At 43.0% G+C, this 18,756-nt stretch overlaps 1 protein-coding gene across 1 annotated transcript in view; it reads left to right on the top strand.

Annotated features, from left to right (window-relative positions):
• Window positions 1–18,756, top strand: part of FAT2 (FAT atypical cadherin 2) — a 137,732-nt gene that overhangs the window by 36,202 nt on the left and 82,774 nt on the right. The window contains exons 2-3 of the mRNA XM_061617424.1: window positions 2,988–6,260; window positions 8,927–9,241. Of these exons, the coding sequence (XP_061473408.1) occupies window positions 2,996–6,260; window positions 8,927–9,241 (3,580 nt within the window). The 5' untranslated portion in view covers window positions 2,988–2,995. The remainder of the gene's footprint in view (window positions 1–2,987; window positions 6,261–8,926; window positions 9,242–18,756) is intronic.

Below are 18,756 nucleotides of genomic sequence, written 5' to 3'. Positions count from 1 at the left end.
AATTTGTATACTTGTTTTTAATGCTTTTAATTGTTGTAAACCACCCAGAGAGCTTCGGCTATGAGGTGGTATATAAATGCAATAAATAAATAAATAGTACAATTTTACTGTAAGATAACATATTCCTTTGTTCATTAACAAGCAATCCCTAAACACTGGAATAATTACTGTGTATCAACAACACATATGAATGAAGCTGTGAAGTTAAAGTTCATATTTTTTATCTGTATTGGAAAAAATATATTTAGCAGCAAAAGCCAAATGTGAATGGCAGTATCTAGTTTAACAAAACATTTCCACAAGTGAATCTCACACATGCATAACCAGCAGGTTTACAAAGTGAGGAGTTACAAATGGTCACGTGCACCTAAAGTTTGACCTAAAGTGTAAATTAGAACTATTTCTGGATTTTAGATCTTTAAAAAGTGACTGGACAAACAAGTCTGGCGTGTTTAAGATGGGATGGTGCAAAATGATTGGCAGGTACTTGATCATTGATTTTTAAAACAGGAAGGAATAGCACCGATAGAGATCTCCTGTGTTATCCAAGGCACCTATAATTAACCCAAATAGTGTGTAAATATTCTCTCTTTTCATCCCAGAGTGCAAATAAAAAAGCTTTTGCAAAAATTAATTTTTGCAATAATACTTTCAGGATTATGATTGTCTTTAAGAAGCCCCCTTTCCTCTTGCTACAGTTGTGTTACTGCACCATCACAGTTACATTACTGAAAAAATGCTGTGTAGTTGAAGAGGCTGGCCACAAAGGATGTCATATTTCAGGGAGGGGGAAGTGGGCAGCCATGTTCTAACAAAGGAGAGACAGAAATGCAACCAGGGTGAGGAAATACGAGACTTTTAAAGTTTACCTTATTTCATGAGCAGTCTCAAAGCCCCATGGTGCAGCCTTAATGCTTAAACACAGTTTGCCTTCCTTATCCACAGTTAAAGTAGTACATTTGAATACCTAAGCCTCAGTTAAGGGTTAGCTGTAAACCAGGATGTGAAACCATGATTTTGTATGGGATGGCAAACCATGGTTTACATTCACCATGATCCTGTGCTGCACCTGAACTGAGCAAACCATAGTCAAAGCAGTTTCCTGCCTTTATTTTATTTAGTTATACAAGTATTTATATATCACCCTCTCGCAACACATCATAGCAACATTTTAAAACAATCATGAAAAATGACTGGCTACTCAAAAGACATTTTAAACAACTACATAGGCCTGCCTGTTATCTAGGTGTCAAAGCAGATCTCCCTGGTGGCTCCCTACCCACACTGTCTTGGGGTGAGAACTAACTCAGCAAGTTAAACTATTGATGTTACCCAGCCATTGGAAATGGCTACATCTCAGGAAGGAAACCTTCCAGGGGTGATGCTGCCATTTTAAAAAAAGATTCTGAGAGGGGGAGACAGAAGGATGGAAGTATATAGTAAAGAACTGGGCCCAGAACTGGCACCAGGCATGGCTGGGCATTTGGGCACCAGACAGTCCCAGGCCCATGTTGTCATGCTTCCCCCCACCCCCTCCTGATGCAGGCGATGTGGGCTTAAATAGGGTCTGCCCCACCTACTTCCCACATTGCCATGTCAGCACACTGTGTACGCACTCCTGACTTCACCTAAGATGGTGGCAGGAGCGCCAACTCTTAGGGAGGCTCAGCAGCATGGGAGGTAGGTGGGGTGGATGAGCCTATTTAAGCCCACACTGCCTGTATTGGAGGGTGTTGCCTGGGAGGGTAGCACTCCCGTTCCATGATCCCCGGCAGTGTGATTTGCCCCATGATCTCCACCCTCCCAGCCAAAAGAGGGGCTTATCTAGGCCACAGGGGCCCTTGGCAAGTGGTGACTTGGCTGCCTGCTGGCTCCAGACCTGTCTGGGCCCTACATTGTATGTCAAACTATTGAAGACTATTAGGTTAAAAAATGGGTTTCACTGTGTATTTGGGATCTTAATAGGGATTAAGACAATAAACCATGGTTAGTGCTAAATGCTAGCCCTAATGCTTCTCACATGCTGGCCATGCTTCTCAAGTTCTTTGTATCCCATGGCAGTGCAACAAGGGTTCTACATGTGTACAGCTGAGCCTTGTACACATGTAGAAGCTGCATACATACTTTCACTGATTATGCAGAGTTCAGGGGCACGGCTAGTTGGCCCAGTCTCATTCCTGCTCCACGCATTCAGTATTCATTGTGGAATAAATTAATTAAGAGCATTTATGCCTTTGTCAGCATGTTGGAAGCAAAAGAATCAGAAATTAAGGCTGTGTAAACTGTGGCTACTACAGAAGCACACTGGCAGTAGCAACATCTAAAGAGCAGCTGGCAACGGTATGCATGGCTTCAATAATTGTGAAGTTTGCTAAACTCCTCTGTTGCACTATTTAGACAGAATTTCAAGAGCTGGAAGGGGGCGGAGAGAGGATAATAAACTGTTTTGCGTAGCCTAGACCCAACTGTAGTCAGTGAGATTCCAGTCATGTTTTCCACATATGGATCAGAAATGGTTAGGATGTAGGCCAGCCTTTCCCAACCAGTGTGCCTCCAGATGTTGTTGGACCACAACTCCCATCAGCCTCAGCCAGCATTGCCAATTGTCAGGAAAGATGGGAGTTGTGGTCCAACATCTGGAGGCACACTGGTTGGGAAAGGCTGATGTAGGCAGTAGCAATCAGCGGGACAGCTCAGGGTGGGGCTGCACTACTTACCTGCCACACCAATGCCAGGATGGCTGTAATTACCGAGAGGGAGATTGAGGCAGTGGGGGGTTGGCTCATTTTATCACACCAACTTCCCTTCACCCCCGTGGCAACCAGCTACCACTCCATTGTTGGAAAGTCAGGTGAGCAGCACAGCCCCCTCCCACTCTGCCCCACTGACTGCTATGGTGCGTAACTTAGGCTCCGCGTTGCTTTTCTGTACCTTGTTTTACTGTTAGCCATTCTACCTTCTGACTGTTCTCGTTTTCCTTCATTTAGGGCCTGCAATGGAAAACAGAAGGAGGAGTCTTGTCGCGACCGTTGCACTGTGCCTGACGTACTTTTTGGCTTGTGAGGGGAATTCCGAAAAAGGCAATGCTTCCCTGTTGCACTTTACTTATCCCCTTTATAACACGACCATCTATGAGAATTCTGCTCCCAAAACCTACGTGGAGAGCTACATCAAAATGGGCATTTACATCACTGACCCGGCATGGGGCATCAAATACAGGATCACTTCTGGGGACACTAGTGGCCTGTTTAAAGCTGAGGAGCACATTGTGGGAGATTTCTGCTTTTTGAGGATTAGAACTAAAAGTGGTAATACTGACCGGCTGAACAGGGAGTTCAAGGACAAGTATGTCTTAATAATCCAAGCCTTGGAGAAAACATTTGCATATGAGTCTTGGGCCAAAGTACTGATCCATATCCTTGACAGGAATGACTTGAAGCCTCTGTTCTCACCCCCCTCTTATCAAGTGACCATCCAAGAAGATACACCCCCCAAAACCCCAATTGGTGCCATCAGTGCCACAGATGCTGATGTTGGCCAGAATGCAGAGTTCTATTATGCATTAAATACAAGGTCACTGTTATTTTGCATTCACCCCATCAGTGGCATAATTATGACTGCTGTGGGACTGAACTCCACCCACAGGGGGAAGCACCAGTTAAAGGTCCTTGCTGTTGAGAGAATGAGGAAGATCTCGGAAGGAAGTGGCTTTGGAAACGTGGCCAGTCTTACAATCCAGGTGGACCCATCTGTCAGGAAACCCCCCATTATCACATTGGTGAGGGTGAGGCCATCTGATTCTCCTGAGGACCTCCTCTATGCTACTTTGAGTGTGGAAATAGGTGGGTCAGGAGCTGGAGTAGATTCAGTTGACATTGTGGATGGAGACCCAAGAAGGCACTTCAAATCCATTAGATCATATGTGGGAGGTAATGAGTTCATGATTGTATCAGCCAAAGAGATAGACTGGGACAATAACCAACATGGTTTCAATCTCAGCCTGCAGGCTAAGGACAAAAGCAAGCCACCTCTTCTTTCTCAGATTGCCATTGTTCAAATATCACCTTCAAAACACACCTTGGCCAGATTTGAAAAAGAATTGTATCAAGTGCAGCTCAGTGAATTTGCACCACCTGGAAGTCATGTTGCAATGGTTCAAATTAGTCGAGTTCTCCCAAATCTAAAATACAGTTTGAAACTCAGTTCTGACAGCACAGGCTTTAAAATCAATCCTCAGACTGGCCTGATAACTACCGACAAACTAATAGATTTTCAGGAACAGTCCCACTTTGAACTTGAAGTCACAGCCAGCTACAGTCAAGTCTCTGTCATGGTCAGGGTTGATGTTATTGACTGCAACAACCATGCTCCAAGCTTCACCCAGCGTTCGTATCATAGCAGCTTTGATGAAAATCTGCCTTTGGGCACTAGTATCCTGTCAGTGAAGGCTACAGATAGTGATTCTGGGGAGAATGGTTTCATCACATACAGCATAGCCAACCAGAGAGCTGTTCCATTTGCCATCGACCCATTTTCAGGTGCCATCTCTGTCTCCAAATTAATGGATTATGAGCTAATGCAGAGATTGTACCATCTGCGTGTCTGGGCATCAGATTCGGGATCTCCTTTCCGCCATCAGACAGAGGTTTATGTTTCCCTCAGAATGAATAACATGAACGATAATGCACCAGCATTTGAGAAGATTAACTGCAATGTAAGGGTACCATGGGACTTTCCTGTTGGGCACTCTGTGATCACAGTGTCAGCCATTGATAATGATGAGCTACAGCCCATCAAGTATGAAATTATGTCTGGCAATGAGAAACAGCTTTTTGAATTAGATCCCATCTCTGGGGTGATTTCTCTTAGAGCATCTCTAAGAGATCTTTATGCTGCACTACCAACCTTCTACACTCTAAAAATTACTGCTACAGATGGAGAAAACTATGCTTTCCCAACATATGTAAATATCACAGTAGTCTACCATGACACCCAAGTCGACTTTCAGTGTGAAGATACTGGGGTGCTCAAAGAACTGACTAAGACCATGATCCATGCTATTGAATCCCAGTCTCCAGAGCAAAAACCTGATGAAGATTCCTCCTTGAATGCACATCTTATAAATCATTATGCGCCACAGTTTGATGATACCTTTCCAAGGTCTATTGATGTAGTGGAGACAATCTCAGTAAACTCAACCATTGCTCAGCTGAGAGCCATAGACAGTGACACTGGCTTTCATGGAAAGATGGTCTATGTCATATCTTCTGGAAATGAGGATAGCTGCTTTCATATTGACATGGAGACGGGTCTCCTTCAGGTGTCCTCTCCTTTAGACCACGAAAGAACAAGTTTCTACGTACTTAACATTACAGTATATGACCTTGGCACTCCTCAGAAGTCATCATGGAAGTTGCTAGCAGTAAATGTTCTGGATACAAATGATAATGCTCCTAAATTTTTGCAACACACATACTTAGTTACTATACCTGAGGATGTAAAAACAGGTACAATCATCACCGTGGTGAAAGCTGATGATGCTGATACAAATGACAATGGAAGAGTGAAATATTCCTTTCTATCACCCACTGATAAATTTGGCATCAATAGTATCACTGGAGAAGTAACAGTGACTGCTCCCCTTGACAGAGAATTGTGGCCTCAATATGTATTCAAAATTGAGGCCAGAGACCATCCACAAACAGGTCACCAGCTCTTGTCAATTGCTGATCTAGTTATTTCTTTGGAAGATGTAAATGACAATTCTCCATGCTGCATCCCAGTCTTGAATAAGGCCAAAGTTCCCGAGGACCTGCCCCTTGGGACCACTTTGCTGTTCCTGGAAGCCTTTGATCCAGATATCACATCCAGGGGAGAATTGAAATATAGTCTGTTCAGAGATGATGAGGAGATGTTCCATCTGGATGAATTTACAGGGGCTCTGTTCTTGGAAAAAGAGCTAGACTATGAGAAGAGAGACTCTTACAATCTATCTGTGAAAATCAGTGATGCTGGGAAGCCCCTTTCTCTTTCTTCTGTCTGCCACATTGAGATCGATGTTTTGGATGTCAATGAAAATTTGCACCCTCCTTGCTTTGATTCTTTTGTTTATGAAGGGTCAGTGAAAGAAAACAGCCAAGAGGGGACATCTGTGATGAGTGTGATAGCTGAAGATGGTGATAAAGGGAAAGATGGACAAATCCAGTATTTCATCAGAGAGGGAACAGGCCTGGCTCTCTTCAGTATTGAAAAGGACACAGGTAATAATAACGGGGCACTCTCTAAACAGCAAATGGAAGAATCTTCCTGGCCACTCCCACCACAGTGCTGAAGAGAGAGGGCTGGAAATGCAGATAGTGTGTGCGCCTGCCTGCGTGTCTGGTGTGGAAGGGTGTATGTATGAGTATGTGACTGTTAAGTTATGTATGTGCGTGTGGGAAAGGGAGGGAGGGAGTGCTGTGTGCCTGGTATCTGGTGCATGAGTGTTGGTGACATTAGAGGGAAGAAAGGGGTACTGTACATACTTTTTTCTTTTTGGGGGGCATGTGTGTTTTGCCCCACTAATTTTTACTCCACCCACCATTGGAGTGTAGCCCGCAGAGGTCGGTCAATTTCCAATCTAGACCTTGGAGTGAAATAGGTTTCCCACCCCTTCACTATAGAATGAATCTTGCTTTTCTTTGCCAATTAATTATATTGTGGCAGACACCAAGCATCACTTGAATTCACATTTCTCTATCATTTTACAACCAAAGTTATTCAAAGGCCAAATTGTTAGAACTACCCAAAGGGCACATAGGATTTTCATATGTCCCTAGTTTCCATCAGGAGTGGCCCACATGGTGGGGCAGTGCTGTGGAACTACCCTCCTGACACTGGCATCACTGCTACCTACTGAGATGGGGAGAGGGCAGGACAAAGGCAAGGGCAGGGCTGTGCAGACCCATTGGCAGAAGCACTGGATTGACTCCACTGGTGCACAGTGCAGCCTCAGCTTTGCTAGTGCCCTGCCTCATCCAGTGACACCAGTGTTGGGAGGTTGGCTCCATGCCGCTATTGAATCACACCAGCACTCTTGGTTTCCATTGAAATTTTTCTTGTTACAGAGCTTAGAGAGACATAGGATGTGAATTCATATACTTTATAGCAGGTGTAGAGAACCTTTGTCTCTCCAGATGTTGCTGAACCACAACTCCCATAATTCCTGGCCATTGGCCATACTTGCTGGAGCTGATGGAAGTTGTAGTTCAGCAACATCTAGAGATGCAAAGGTTCCCCACCAGGGCCAGCACCAGAGGGCGGCCGAGGGCCCCTGGGTCCCAAGGAGCCCCTGAAGGGCCCTTCCTTAGGGTGGGTGGGTCGCACTCCCTTCCGCGATCTGTTGCAGCATCGGCTCCTGACCCTGCCAAATATTGCAGAGGGAGCTCCCAGACACCCCCCTACTGCCATGCAGGCCCCACCTACCCCTCCTTTAATGTAAATGCTGGTTGCGCTGCAGGCGCAAGCCTGCCATCAACCAAGATGGTGTCTGAGGTTTCCCTAAGGGGCTGATTCCCCTTCTGCCATCTGGGTTGATGGCAGGGATGCGCGCGCATAGCACACATGTGTGGCATCAACCAAGATGGCGGTGGAGACATCAGTCTCTTAGGGAAGCCTCAGACACCATCTTGGTTGATGGCAGGCTTGGACCCACAGCGCAACTGGCATTTATGTCAAGGGAGAGGTAGGTGGGGCCTGCACAACAGTAGGGGTGTCTGGGAGCTCCCTTTTCCTGATCCGCAGCACCAATCACGGAAGGCAGGTAGGTGTGATGTGGGTGCTGGGGCCTGGGGCAGTCTGGGGCCCAAGGGCCCCAGCATGCCTGACACCGGCCCTGTTCTTCACACCTGTTTTATTGGATCAATTAGGCTGCAGTTTTATGCATACTTAGCTGAGAATAAGACCCATTGAAAACACTGGAACTTTTGAGTAAACCTGCATTGGATTGCACTACAAATTACTTTTAAGTTGTGAGCTTTCAGACTTAATTTTTGTTAATTTAATACACAACACAAGTTTAGTTATTTACTACTTTGCTGAATCCATTGCTGTTAGAATAGATGTAATGTGTATAACTTACCTTACTTTGAACACTAACAGAGCAATCCAAGTCACGGAAAACTGGCTGGAGGGGTGGTGGTGGCAGTGGAAAAGCTGGTGGGGAGCTCTGTGGCATCCACTTGCATTTCGGGAGCCACTGGGCTGGCTGAATACTGGCTCAGTCAGGAGCTATGCATGGGGACCGGGAGGTAAAAGGCAGCTCTGATGAATACTTCTACCAGGGAGTAAGCTCTCCCCATTGATGGCCATTATAATTATTTATCTATGCTGACGTTCTTGCAGAAGCACTCCGAAGAGGAGTTGGAGGAGTTGGATATAGTGGAAGTCCTCTCCTCTTAACTGTACATCCAGCATGCCACTAGAACACCTTCTTCTTCGGCCTTCTGCTGCCTTCTACTGGCTATTCTTCCACCAAGCTGGGTTTCCTGGTGGATCCCCAGCTGAGTCAGCAGGGTCCCAGCAGCACCACAGTTCAGTGGGGATGAGGTGCTTCTGCTGGTGAAACCCAGTGGAGCCTAGCGGCTCCAGAAGCCTACCAGCTCACCTGGAGTTCTGCCACATCCAACTCCCTCCAGCCTGGCATGAATACAAGTTGCCTTGCGCCTTAAGATATATATCTTTAAGACTTTCATAGACAATGAAAATAAGTAAATATAAATTAATGCACAAACAGTGTATTTTTCATTGACTTCTTTGTCTTTAAAGAGATTCAGAGTAAGAAATCCACTTTAATTTTTGAAATTATTTTATGTAACTATTATATGCAGTACATAGTTTTTCTATCTGTGGAATCCATATATTTTTATTTTCTTTTTATTTCTCTAAGGTACAATCTTTACCATTGGACCACTAGACAGAGAATCTCACAGTCATTATTGGTTGACAGTGTTAGCTGTTGATCTAGGATCAGTCCCTCTGTCTTCTGTGGTTGAAATTTACATTGAAGTAACTGACGTAAATGACAATCCACCCCTGATGTCCAGACCTGCTTTTTATTCCTCTGTCATGGAAAATTCACCAGCCAATACCTCCATCCTTCAAGTTGAAGCCACTGACCCAGATTCTGGTTCCCAAGGGAAGCTGACTTTCCACATCATAAATGGAAACCATAATGGATTGTTTGCCATTAATCCTATCACAGGTAAGGAATAAATACATGCAGATTCTGTGTTTGGTTTCTAAACCTTCCTAGTGTACATGAGATGCTTATATAGGGAGCACAGTTTGGTATTTTCAAAGTCTGAATTTCAGTTTGACATCTTTGCTTGGAAGAAAATAATTGCAATTATACCAAAGATCCTGCAACACCACACACAAAAAAGGTTCAGATTGTCTAGAGCGAACAAGTGCTTCTTGTTTGGGCATCCCATATTTCACCAGGTGAAATATGGCTAAGTGGGACAACATAAAAATATTGATCCAAATCCTTTAGATCTATTCTAGCACAATTTCCATTAACACAAGTAGGTTATTATCTGAATGTGGGCTTTAGGGTGTTGAGAATTCACTTATGTCCGGGGTGGGAAACCTGTGACCCTCCAGATGTAGTTGGTCTACGATTCCCGTCTTGCTAGAGGTGGTGAGAATTGGGAGTCCAACAATATCTAGAGAGCCATAGGTTCCCCAGTTCTGGTTTATGCTAATCCAGTGGATGTTGCCTGCCTTGGTTATACTTCCGTGTAACACATATGCTTGATAGTTTTTTGGTTGCATCTAACAAAGTTGTCCTATTAGTGCAAGGACTTCCACCTGCACAATGGGACTTCCTCTGTCTCTCCTCTCCCTGTGCACCCCCTGTGCACCCCTAAATCTCTTTTGGAAGTTCCTCCAACCCTTTGGAACAGATTTGTTGTGGGCACATGTGGGGAGAAAAGGGAGAGAAAGGCTTGTTGTGCAGGCAGAAGTCCTTGTGCTAATGGGATGACTTTGTTGGATACAATCTTTTCTCTTTTTATGTCTATTATTTATCTATATTTGTATTTCCATATAGTACTCTCTTGTGAAGATCAATATAGGATAATAATTTTAAAACGTTTTAATTATTATCTCTGAGGTCCAGTTTGGTGCAGGAGTTTCAATGGTATCTTTGGACATGGGAATGAAAAAATGGAAATGGACTGCCTTCAAGTCAATTCCGACTTAAGGTGACCCTATGAATAGGGTTTTCATGGTAAGCAGTATTCAGAGGTGGTTTACCATTGCCTTCCTCTGAGGCTGAGAGGCAGTGACTGGCCCAAGGTCACCCAGTAAGCTTCATGGCTGTGTGGGGATTTGAACCCTGGTCACCCAGGTCGTAGTCCAATGCTCTAACCACTACACCACACTGGCTCTGAACATGGGAATACCAAGCTGAAATTGTGAGTGCACCAGGCAGCCTTGAGCAAGTCACTGTCCCATAAATTTAACCTACTTCAAATCCAATTCAACAATTTAATTGTTGAGATGATTTAGGATCAGTTCACACATACATTTAAATTGCTTTATTTGTTTTCAGTTGCTTACTTGATGATTCAGAGCTGTATAAGCAATTCTGTCTGTGGGATTTGATCTGTGAAAACCCATTCACACATACATGTGGAAACCAGTCCACCCTCTTCTCATTGGACTGTACTCGCTTTGTTGTTTGAAAAATTGTATGCATGGAACTAGACCCATTTCAGACTTGAATATTAGGTTCCTTTGGCTGATTCAAATGTTCAAGCACTCAGATGGTGCAGTTCTTCCATTTAATTGTGCAACCTCAGATATGACATAGGGACCCACTGATTTAAAACTGCTTCCATGTGAAAATCATGCCCAGCATAAAAAAATACTAAATTGTTTTGTAAATTAACGGTAAGAGTGTTTTCTTAGACTACATGTTGACCTGGCTCACACATAATGCTAAATCATAGTGAAAAAATATTATAGAATTTGTTGTTGGTTGGAACTATATAGCAAAAGAATTCCTAGTGGGAGTCATACTGTACATCTTGCCTTCATGCAAGCAGTCCCAACCTCCTTCAGACATGCGCTTGCATCAGCAAACATAATATCTTCTCTGGGTATTTGCAGATATGGTTATGAGCTGTCCCTGTGGCCTTGTTGGGATTCTTTCCAGGCACTACTCAATCATGAGAGTTCCTGCAAGTCCTATCCATGGTCACCTGCTTTACCTACTACATTTGCCCATGCAAAAGTGAGGCCCAGGACAGTAAATTACTTGCTTGATTTTTTTTTAAAAGAGAGCAATATTGTTATTGTATGAACTGGGAGCAGTCAGCCTATGTATCAAAAGCAGTCACGCTGACAAGAAACGGCCTTTTAGAAGTTTGACTTCCCATTCATATTCAATGCAAGCAGCTATCAACACTAGCTAAATTCCTCTTGCTTTACTAGTTCTGTAAACCTGAGCTGTGTTTATCATTTCTCTTGTTTTTGTCAATGTTCGCAGAGGAGGTATCAACTTAGCCTTTCTCAATCTTTTGCCTCCATTATGTCTGTGTCATCTCTAGCTTAAGGAACAGATCCTTCCAGATTGTTAAAATCCTACTAGTGTTTAATGTAAACTGCCTCTCAGAGTAGTCTTCTGGGTCTGGTATTGGGCCAGTCTTCAAAACAAAGCAGTCCTGCTCTAAGTGATGCAATGCTAGAGACTTGGGCTCTGTGCATTGCACAATGTGGATGCAAAGAGTTCAGGGATGCAGTAGGTGTATATTAGGAACAGTCTTCAAGTTTTGAGTTTGCGTCTCTGCCTGAGGAGAGGAGAGAAATGTTGATGCATCATCTTGACTGTGTTGTTGTTGTTATGTGCCTTCAAGTCGATTATGACTTATGGCGACCCTATGAATCAGTGACCTCCAAGAGCATCTGTCATGAACCACCCTGTTCAGATCTTGTAAGTTCAGGTCTGTGGCTTCCTTTATGGAATCAATCCATCTCTTGTTTGGCCTTCCTCTTTTTCTACTCCCTTCTGTTTTTCCCAGCATTATTGTCTTTTCTAGTGAATCAGGTCTTCTCATGATGTGTCCCAAGTATGATAACCTCAGTTTCATCATTTTAGCTTCTAGTGACAGTTCTGGTTTAATTTGTTCTAACACCCAATTATTTGTCTTTTTCACAGTCCATGGTATGCGCAAAGCTCTCCTCCAGCACCACATTTCAAATGAGGTGATTTTTCTCTTATCCGCCTTTTTCACTGTCCAACTTTCACATCCATACATAGAGATCGGGATAGATATCTTGACTTTAGGCAGCAAAATTTGCTTCCTAATTTTGGGTCCTTATACCATAATTAAATGAGAGCTGCACACTTTAGCACATGTTTTCCTACAGCTACTGCTAGTAATTGACATGGCTCGCACAAGCCAAGGCCCAGACCATCAAACAGCACTGAAATAATCTGTGTTTCTTTTTAATTTGTTTTCTCTGGTTGCTTACAACCTGCTTTTCCTTCCCAAGGTAAGCCTGAACAGAAATAGATAAGGGCTGCAAAATATCAGAATGATACAGCAATATAACCAAATATAATATATCAAAATATTTAAAAAGTCCAAAACCCAAATCATATCAAAACAGGAGCAATAATTAATCTGTGGCAGCTTGCAGGCCTCAGACTAATGTATCTAGGAACCAGTGTATCCAGGAATAGTACCAGATGACTTCTCTGGAGAAAATAGCCACCAGCTTTGTGTCATAGGATGGACTAGTTAAAGAAATGGAAAACAAATGATTTGGTGTAGAAATGCTATTTTATTTGAAGAGGTTCTGATACATAGCTGTAACATTACCTATTGTAAACCTTATAAAATTTTAGTAACGCTTTAACTCTTTACTAAAGAACATTTGCTCTCATCTGTGCAATTCTTACACGCTAAAAATGGCTGTTTTATTTTTCTGAGCATGTTCAGAATGCCTTTTCTTCACCATCAACTAGCCACAATCTGTCCCCCACAATTTAGGGTTAATCAGTGAGCTTTTCAGGTTGGATGGCTTGGCTTTCAGGCAATGTTGAGCCTTGGTGCCTCTCTTTATACAAGTGAAGGAGCTAGCCTCTCTTTGTATCTTCATGAGCTATCTCTGCTGGAAGGCTTGACTGAAATGACAGTCAGGACCAGCCAGTGCAGCATCCTGTTTTCAATGGCACAGTATTTTCCTTGGGCACTTCCTGATTCAAAGAGTAGCTCAGCTTCTGTATATTATGCTACTGCCGATTTGATAGCATTGGCATTAGTATTTTTTTGCATCAGGCATCGCTTTAACCAAAATCTGTTAATCTGCACATTATGCATTAGAAATAAACTGGCTCTTTTTGTCTTTTACTCCAACCATGTATTGCCATTTTACTGCCGTGGCCCCCATAAGGGCTAATGGTAGAGAGCTTGTTATATCGTCGTTCATCTTTAAGCTGGGTTTAAGTTTCATTCCTTATCTGGTAGGTTACACCCATAGCACTTTCCTTTTTTCAAGAGAGGGAAAGATGGAGGGAAAAAGTGAAAGAAAGGAGAAATGTGACTGGAATGTGTTTGTGTTGTATACATGTGGGTCCTGCAACAAAATGTTGCAATGCCCTTTCCAAGATATTCTATCCCATTCTGCTCTCCATGGTTTTTCATCTACCCCACCAACCTTAGAAGATGGTATTATTATTGATATTAATATTATGCAAAATTGGTTATCCACAAAGCCTGCTGTTAACTGATACATCCTTCTTGTGCATGAATAGTGCCAGACAGTTTAGCTGAATGAGTTTGCTATTAATATATAGGATATATTTACACATACACAGACAGAATAAAGAATATTAAAAGTAGGTGCTGCATTGCCGGTTGAAGACTCCTGAGATATGTGATACTGGCGAATGGCAGTTAATACTTGAATGAGGAGATCTTTAAAGAAATGAATGTATTCAATGGAGAATAGTGGGTGATACAGATTTGAAGGCTTTTGCAGCAACTGAAGGGGTTGGGCTTCTAACCTTCCCTTCTGCAGCAAGCCCCTGCATGCTTGGGCTGTTCCAAAAGCTTAATCCGCTGCCTTTTATTACCAGGTTTTACGTTCCTGGATTTGATTGTTGGAATTAGGAATTAGAGAAAATGAACCCAAGAGGTACATGTAGAAAAGCTACCCACTGGCTCAGATCATCACCTTTCCCACTTCTGTATACAGACAGAAGTAGATGAAGTTCTGAAATGCCATGGAAAAAAAAATCTGCTTCTACATAGTTAAGTTCTTTTAGCAAAACGTGTTGTCTAGAATCAGTCTACATGCAGGATTTACAACTTCAAAGAAAAATTGGTTATGGTTAAATAAGAGAGACATAACATCTCTGTTTTATAGCTTGCCATATAAACATATTCACCACCAAGTCAAATACTGATTCAATATTGATGCCCCCACACCCTAGTACATTGTACAACAGCATGTACTACAAGGCGTGATGCAATTTGCATCAATTAGCCTCTAACTTTTTCCACAGTGCATTTCTATTATAAATGTTTACTATGGATACCAGCTTGCGGCAGACTAAAAGCAATAAGACACCTAGCCTTAAGTATCCACGCTGGTCTTGGCCTCTCATGGCACAGCAACTGTCTTTTAACTCTGCAGCCTAATGCTGCACACCTAATGAAACTGCATCAGCTTGTTGGATTATTATTATTATTATTATTATTATTATATCCCACCTTTCCTCCAAGGAGCTCAAGGTTATGTACACTGTTCTCCCTCTTCCTATTTTATCATTGCAACAACCCTACTGGCTCTCAGCATGCATTTGCTGGTGAGATTTTAGATGGGCTGCATAAGTTCTGCATAAATAAAAAGGCTGATGGTAATTCGTTTAAAGTATGACTTTTTTAAAAAGTGTTTTTAAAAATTAATGCTAACGTTTAATATTTCATCTCTCCACTAGAAATATCAACATTCAGAATTCAGAGTTGCATTATAATCAGAGGCAAGGATCTTAGTGGGGTGAAATTATTATTTTTTTTACTCACAAAGCCCTTTGCTGAAGATCAGTTGGGGTGCAAACAATGTTTGAATTTCCAGCATACTTTGTACAAAATTTTCTAATTTGTCAGGTGATGTGAAGTTTGAATCAGGATCTTGTGGTTTGCTTGGTCACCCAGGCTTGAATGTGAAGCTTTGATGTGAAGTTTTAATCAGGATCCTGTAGTTTGCTCCTTTTGAAACCACACAGGGCAGCCTCCGCACATGCAATCTGCATTTGAAAAATCTGAAAAATCTGGGCACTAAACCAAATGCTGCAATTTGTAGGAATTTACAGGATATGGAAAAAGTGATGATGTCAGTCCCTAGGATTTCAGAGGATAAGTGATGCAAATTGTTTCTAAAACAGCAAATTTTAGCAAACCACTTCAACCTCATGTAGGGTGTGGTTGGAACCCCCCCCCCACATGCCCATTAAATTGGTTCTCATTCTTTTAACTCCTTAAGTTCTAATCAGGTTGGGCAATGGACCAGAACTTTGTCCTTAGCTCCACCTTTGGCAGGAGAAATTGAGTTCTTTTGGATGCCTGGCAACTGTGCAGTGTTAATATTGCTGCTCCTGTTGTAACATGACTAGGTTTTCTATCCCTTTTCTTGACAAAAAGCAGAAGGCAGATGTTCCACAACTGCAGGTAGAAATGGTACGCGAGCTCAGGCAGACAGATAGAAAACTCCATCGTGGGAGTTTATAAAGGCACTCTGGCCAGGAGGCTTTGCCCCAGGGGTTAAGAAATGATGAAAGCCGTTTTCCTGAGGCACAAACACAATGGCAAAATCTGCCATATTAGCATATACAGGTAAGTTACTTTGCCGTGGTGATCAATCGCACTCAGAAAATAAGTACAATTTTTAAAGTGCTGAGCAGGTTCCAAAGGACTATTCATCACACACAGGGACCGATTACTTTCAGGGCCCATTTGCACCAGTGTGGTGCAGCCTCGTATAAGAACGTGGGAGACCAGGGGTCAAAATCCCACTTGCTGTAAAGCTCACAGTCTCTCAGCATAACCTACCTTACAGGGTAGTTGGAGGATAAAAATGCAGAGGAGAAGAACCATGTATTCTGCCCTGCGCTCCTTGGTGCGGTATAAATGTAATAATCAAATGAATCCTAATTTGTTAATATGTCAGAAGTACCAAAACAGAATTTATGTATTTTTTACATTAATCTATTGCCCCTGCAGCATTTGCTTTACAATACCACTAAAAGTATAAAACAGACCAGAATTTAAACAACAAAACCAATTTTTTTAAATATCCAGCACCTTCACAAAAGGGCAGCTCGTTTGATTACATGGGGGAAGGTATGACAACCAAGTGTTTGTACTATAGTTATGTGATTTAAATGTGGGTTGAATGCACTTTGGGAGAGATGACTAAACTATGTTAGGGGCCTTAGTTGGCCCAGGGATGTTTACTATAGTATACCCTAGGGACAAAACCACACCATACACTAAAGCACATCCAATGCATGTTTTAATCATATGACTTCCCCAAAGAATCATAGTTTGTTAAAGTTGCTGGAAATTTGTAGATCTGTGAGGGGGAAACTACAGTTCCCAAGATTTGGAAAAAGTCATATGATTTAAATGTGTGTTGGATGTACTTTAAATGTACAATTTGAATCTGAATCTGTTTGAACCCGCTTCACAGCTGATGAGCAGAGAGGGGGGAAACCGCTCAGGCACGCAGCCGAAGAGTGGGAGATTCTTCAAGAGTGGGAAGCGGCTGGCGAGACTGCATGGCTGAAGAGAAAAAACCCTGCCGCAGCCCAGCTTCTCATCGCCAAGCGCGGGCCCCCCCAAAGCGCAGGGCCTGGGGCAACTGCCCCGCTTCCCGGTGCCTAGGGGCGGCTCTGCCTGCACCAGCTCTAGGCTGTGAGGACCAGCAGATCCCAAGTTGGCTCAGCTCCACCCTTTCCTCACCCTTGGAACATCTTGTTTCAGGACTTCCTGCTGATTCGGATACTGCCTGTGGGCCTCCTGCCTGCCTGTTCAGTGGGTGGAAAAAGGAGATCAGCACCGATGTAGTGATGCTTGCATCACTTCACCAGCAGTGCCTGGCAGAAAGCCAGCTCAGCCAAGAGAGCCGAATGGCTCAATACAAACTCCCCACATAAGGGGTGTGTGTGTTGGATTGCGCTGTAAAGCAGTAATGTTTGTGTTTTGGGCGTCGTGTTTGCATAGGCACCTATGCATATAGAGTTCAGTGTCTGCAGGCTGCAGCTGCAGAATTTGTAACACAAAACAGTGTCCATGCAGATCACACGGTTGTGACCTATTTTCATTGGACCTCTGTTCAAATGTGACATTCAATGTACAGAGAACAGTGGGTGAGCCAGGAAAGCACCATCCTGACATCTGCCCAGGGCAAATGCCTAAGCATTCCATTTAACTCTTAACAAGAATTTATCTACAGACTTTTCTCCCATCGCCATCTCTTTATTCTCCTACTCTCTCTCTCTCTCTCTCCCTTATCATTGCTCTTAGACTCAAAACCCCTGTTGTGCCGGGTTTCAGGGAGAAAACAATACATAGCCCGTTCTTCAAACACAACCATACTTTGTTGCAACATAAAGCTCCACTCAGCAGCTAAAACTGGAAGAGAACTGCAGGCGCCCGGGCAACACACACACACACCCTCCCAAGAAAACAGCCCACCTTAATTTCACCAGAAAGGGCCTTTTTCAGATCTTATAAGAAACAAATGGAAGTCAGGCATGCATGATGCTGCTTCTCCCCCATGGTGATATAATTTGCTGTCCTGGGCTCCCTTTGGAAGAAGAGTGGAACATATATTTTAATAATAATAGTAAGAGTAACAACAACAGCAGCAGCATGTCTAAATAGGGCGCATTGGGGAGCTACAGCCAATCATGGGTTCTTGACAAGTGTACTAATGTGGTGCACTTTTCCAAACATGTTAATCATAGTCACACTTTAGATTTGAAGGTTTATATTTAAAACATCTCAGGTGTACACCTAAAAACTTGAAATATAATGAAGAAGAATGGCATGCTTGCTATGAGCGAAAAGGAATGTGATTTTTCCTGTCTAAAGTGGCAAAAATAAAAGTAGATCTACCTCACTGGGGAAACGAATGCTTCAGATGCTGTACCCTTTCTCTCCACCCCTTTGCTTTTTATAGGAAAATGAGTGGCAACACAGAAGCATGCACATTCATTCTAATTAGCTTCTCCCTAATTCCAGCCCTTTTCGCTGCATCTTCTGAGATCTGCTATGAACATGGATCCCTGTGAACACATTTCATATTTGTGTGGCTTGGCAGGAGCAAAACCACCACAACTCTATTTTGGAATTAGTGTAATTAACCATTAACCACAATTGCTCTCAAATCTCATTACAGGGTGTTTAGCAGACCTTGTAAGGAAATCAGTGGTATGTGTATTTGTGTCTGAGGCATGGGACTAGAGTCACGCAGGGCAGCCAAACAAGATTGCCCTCTAAAAGTACACGCTGTATATAGTCAGGGAGAGAAACCATTAAAAGCAGCATGAGAGAAAAGTAGAAAAATGGCAGGCATGTTACTCCTGAATGCAACACGTGACCATTGCTCATTACGGAAGCTTCAGCAAGAGGAGGTAGTTACTCAGTCTTCTCCCACCTGCTGATTCTCTCCTGCAAGTGCTCCTTCAGACTCTTAAAC

The sequence above is a fragment of the Rhineura floridana genome, chromosome 3 (genome assembly GCF_030035675.1).
Source record: "Rhineura floridana isolate rRhiFlo1 chromosome 3, rRhiFlo1.hap2, whole genome shotgun sequence".
Lineage (NCBI taxonomy): Eukaryota > Metazoa > Chordata > Lepidosauria > Squamata > Rhineuridae > Rhineura > Rhineura floridana.
The sequence above is the reverse complement of the archived record's forward strand: the minus strand, read 5'-3'. Positions and strand labels throughout refer to the sequence as shown.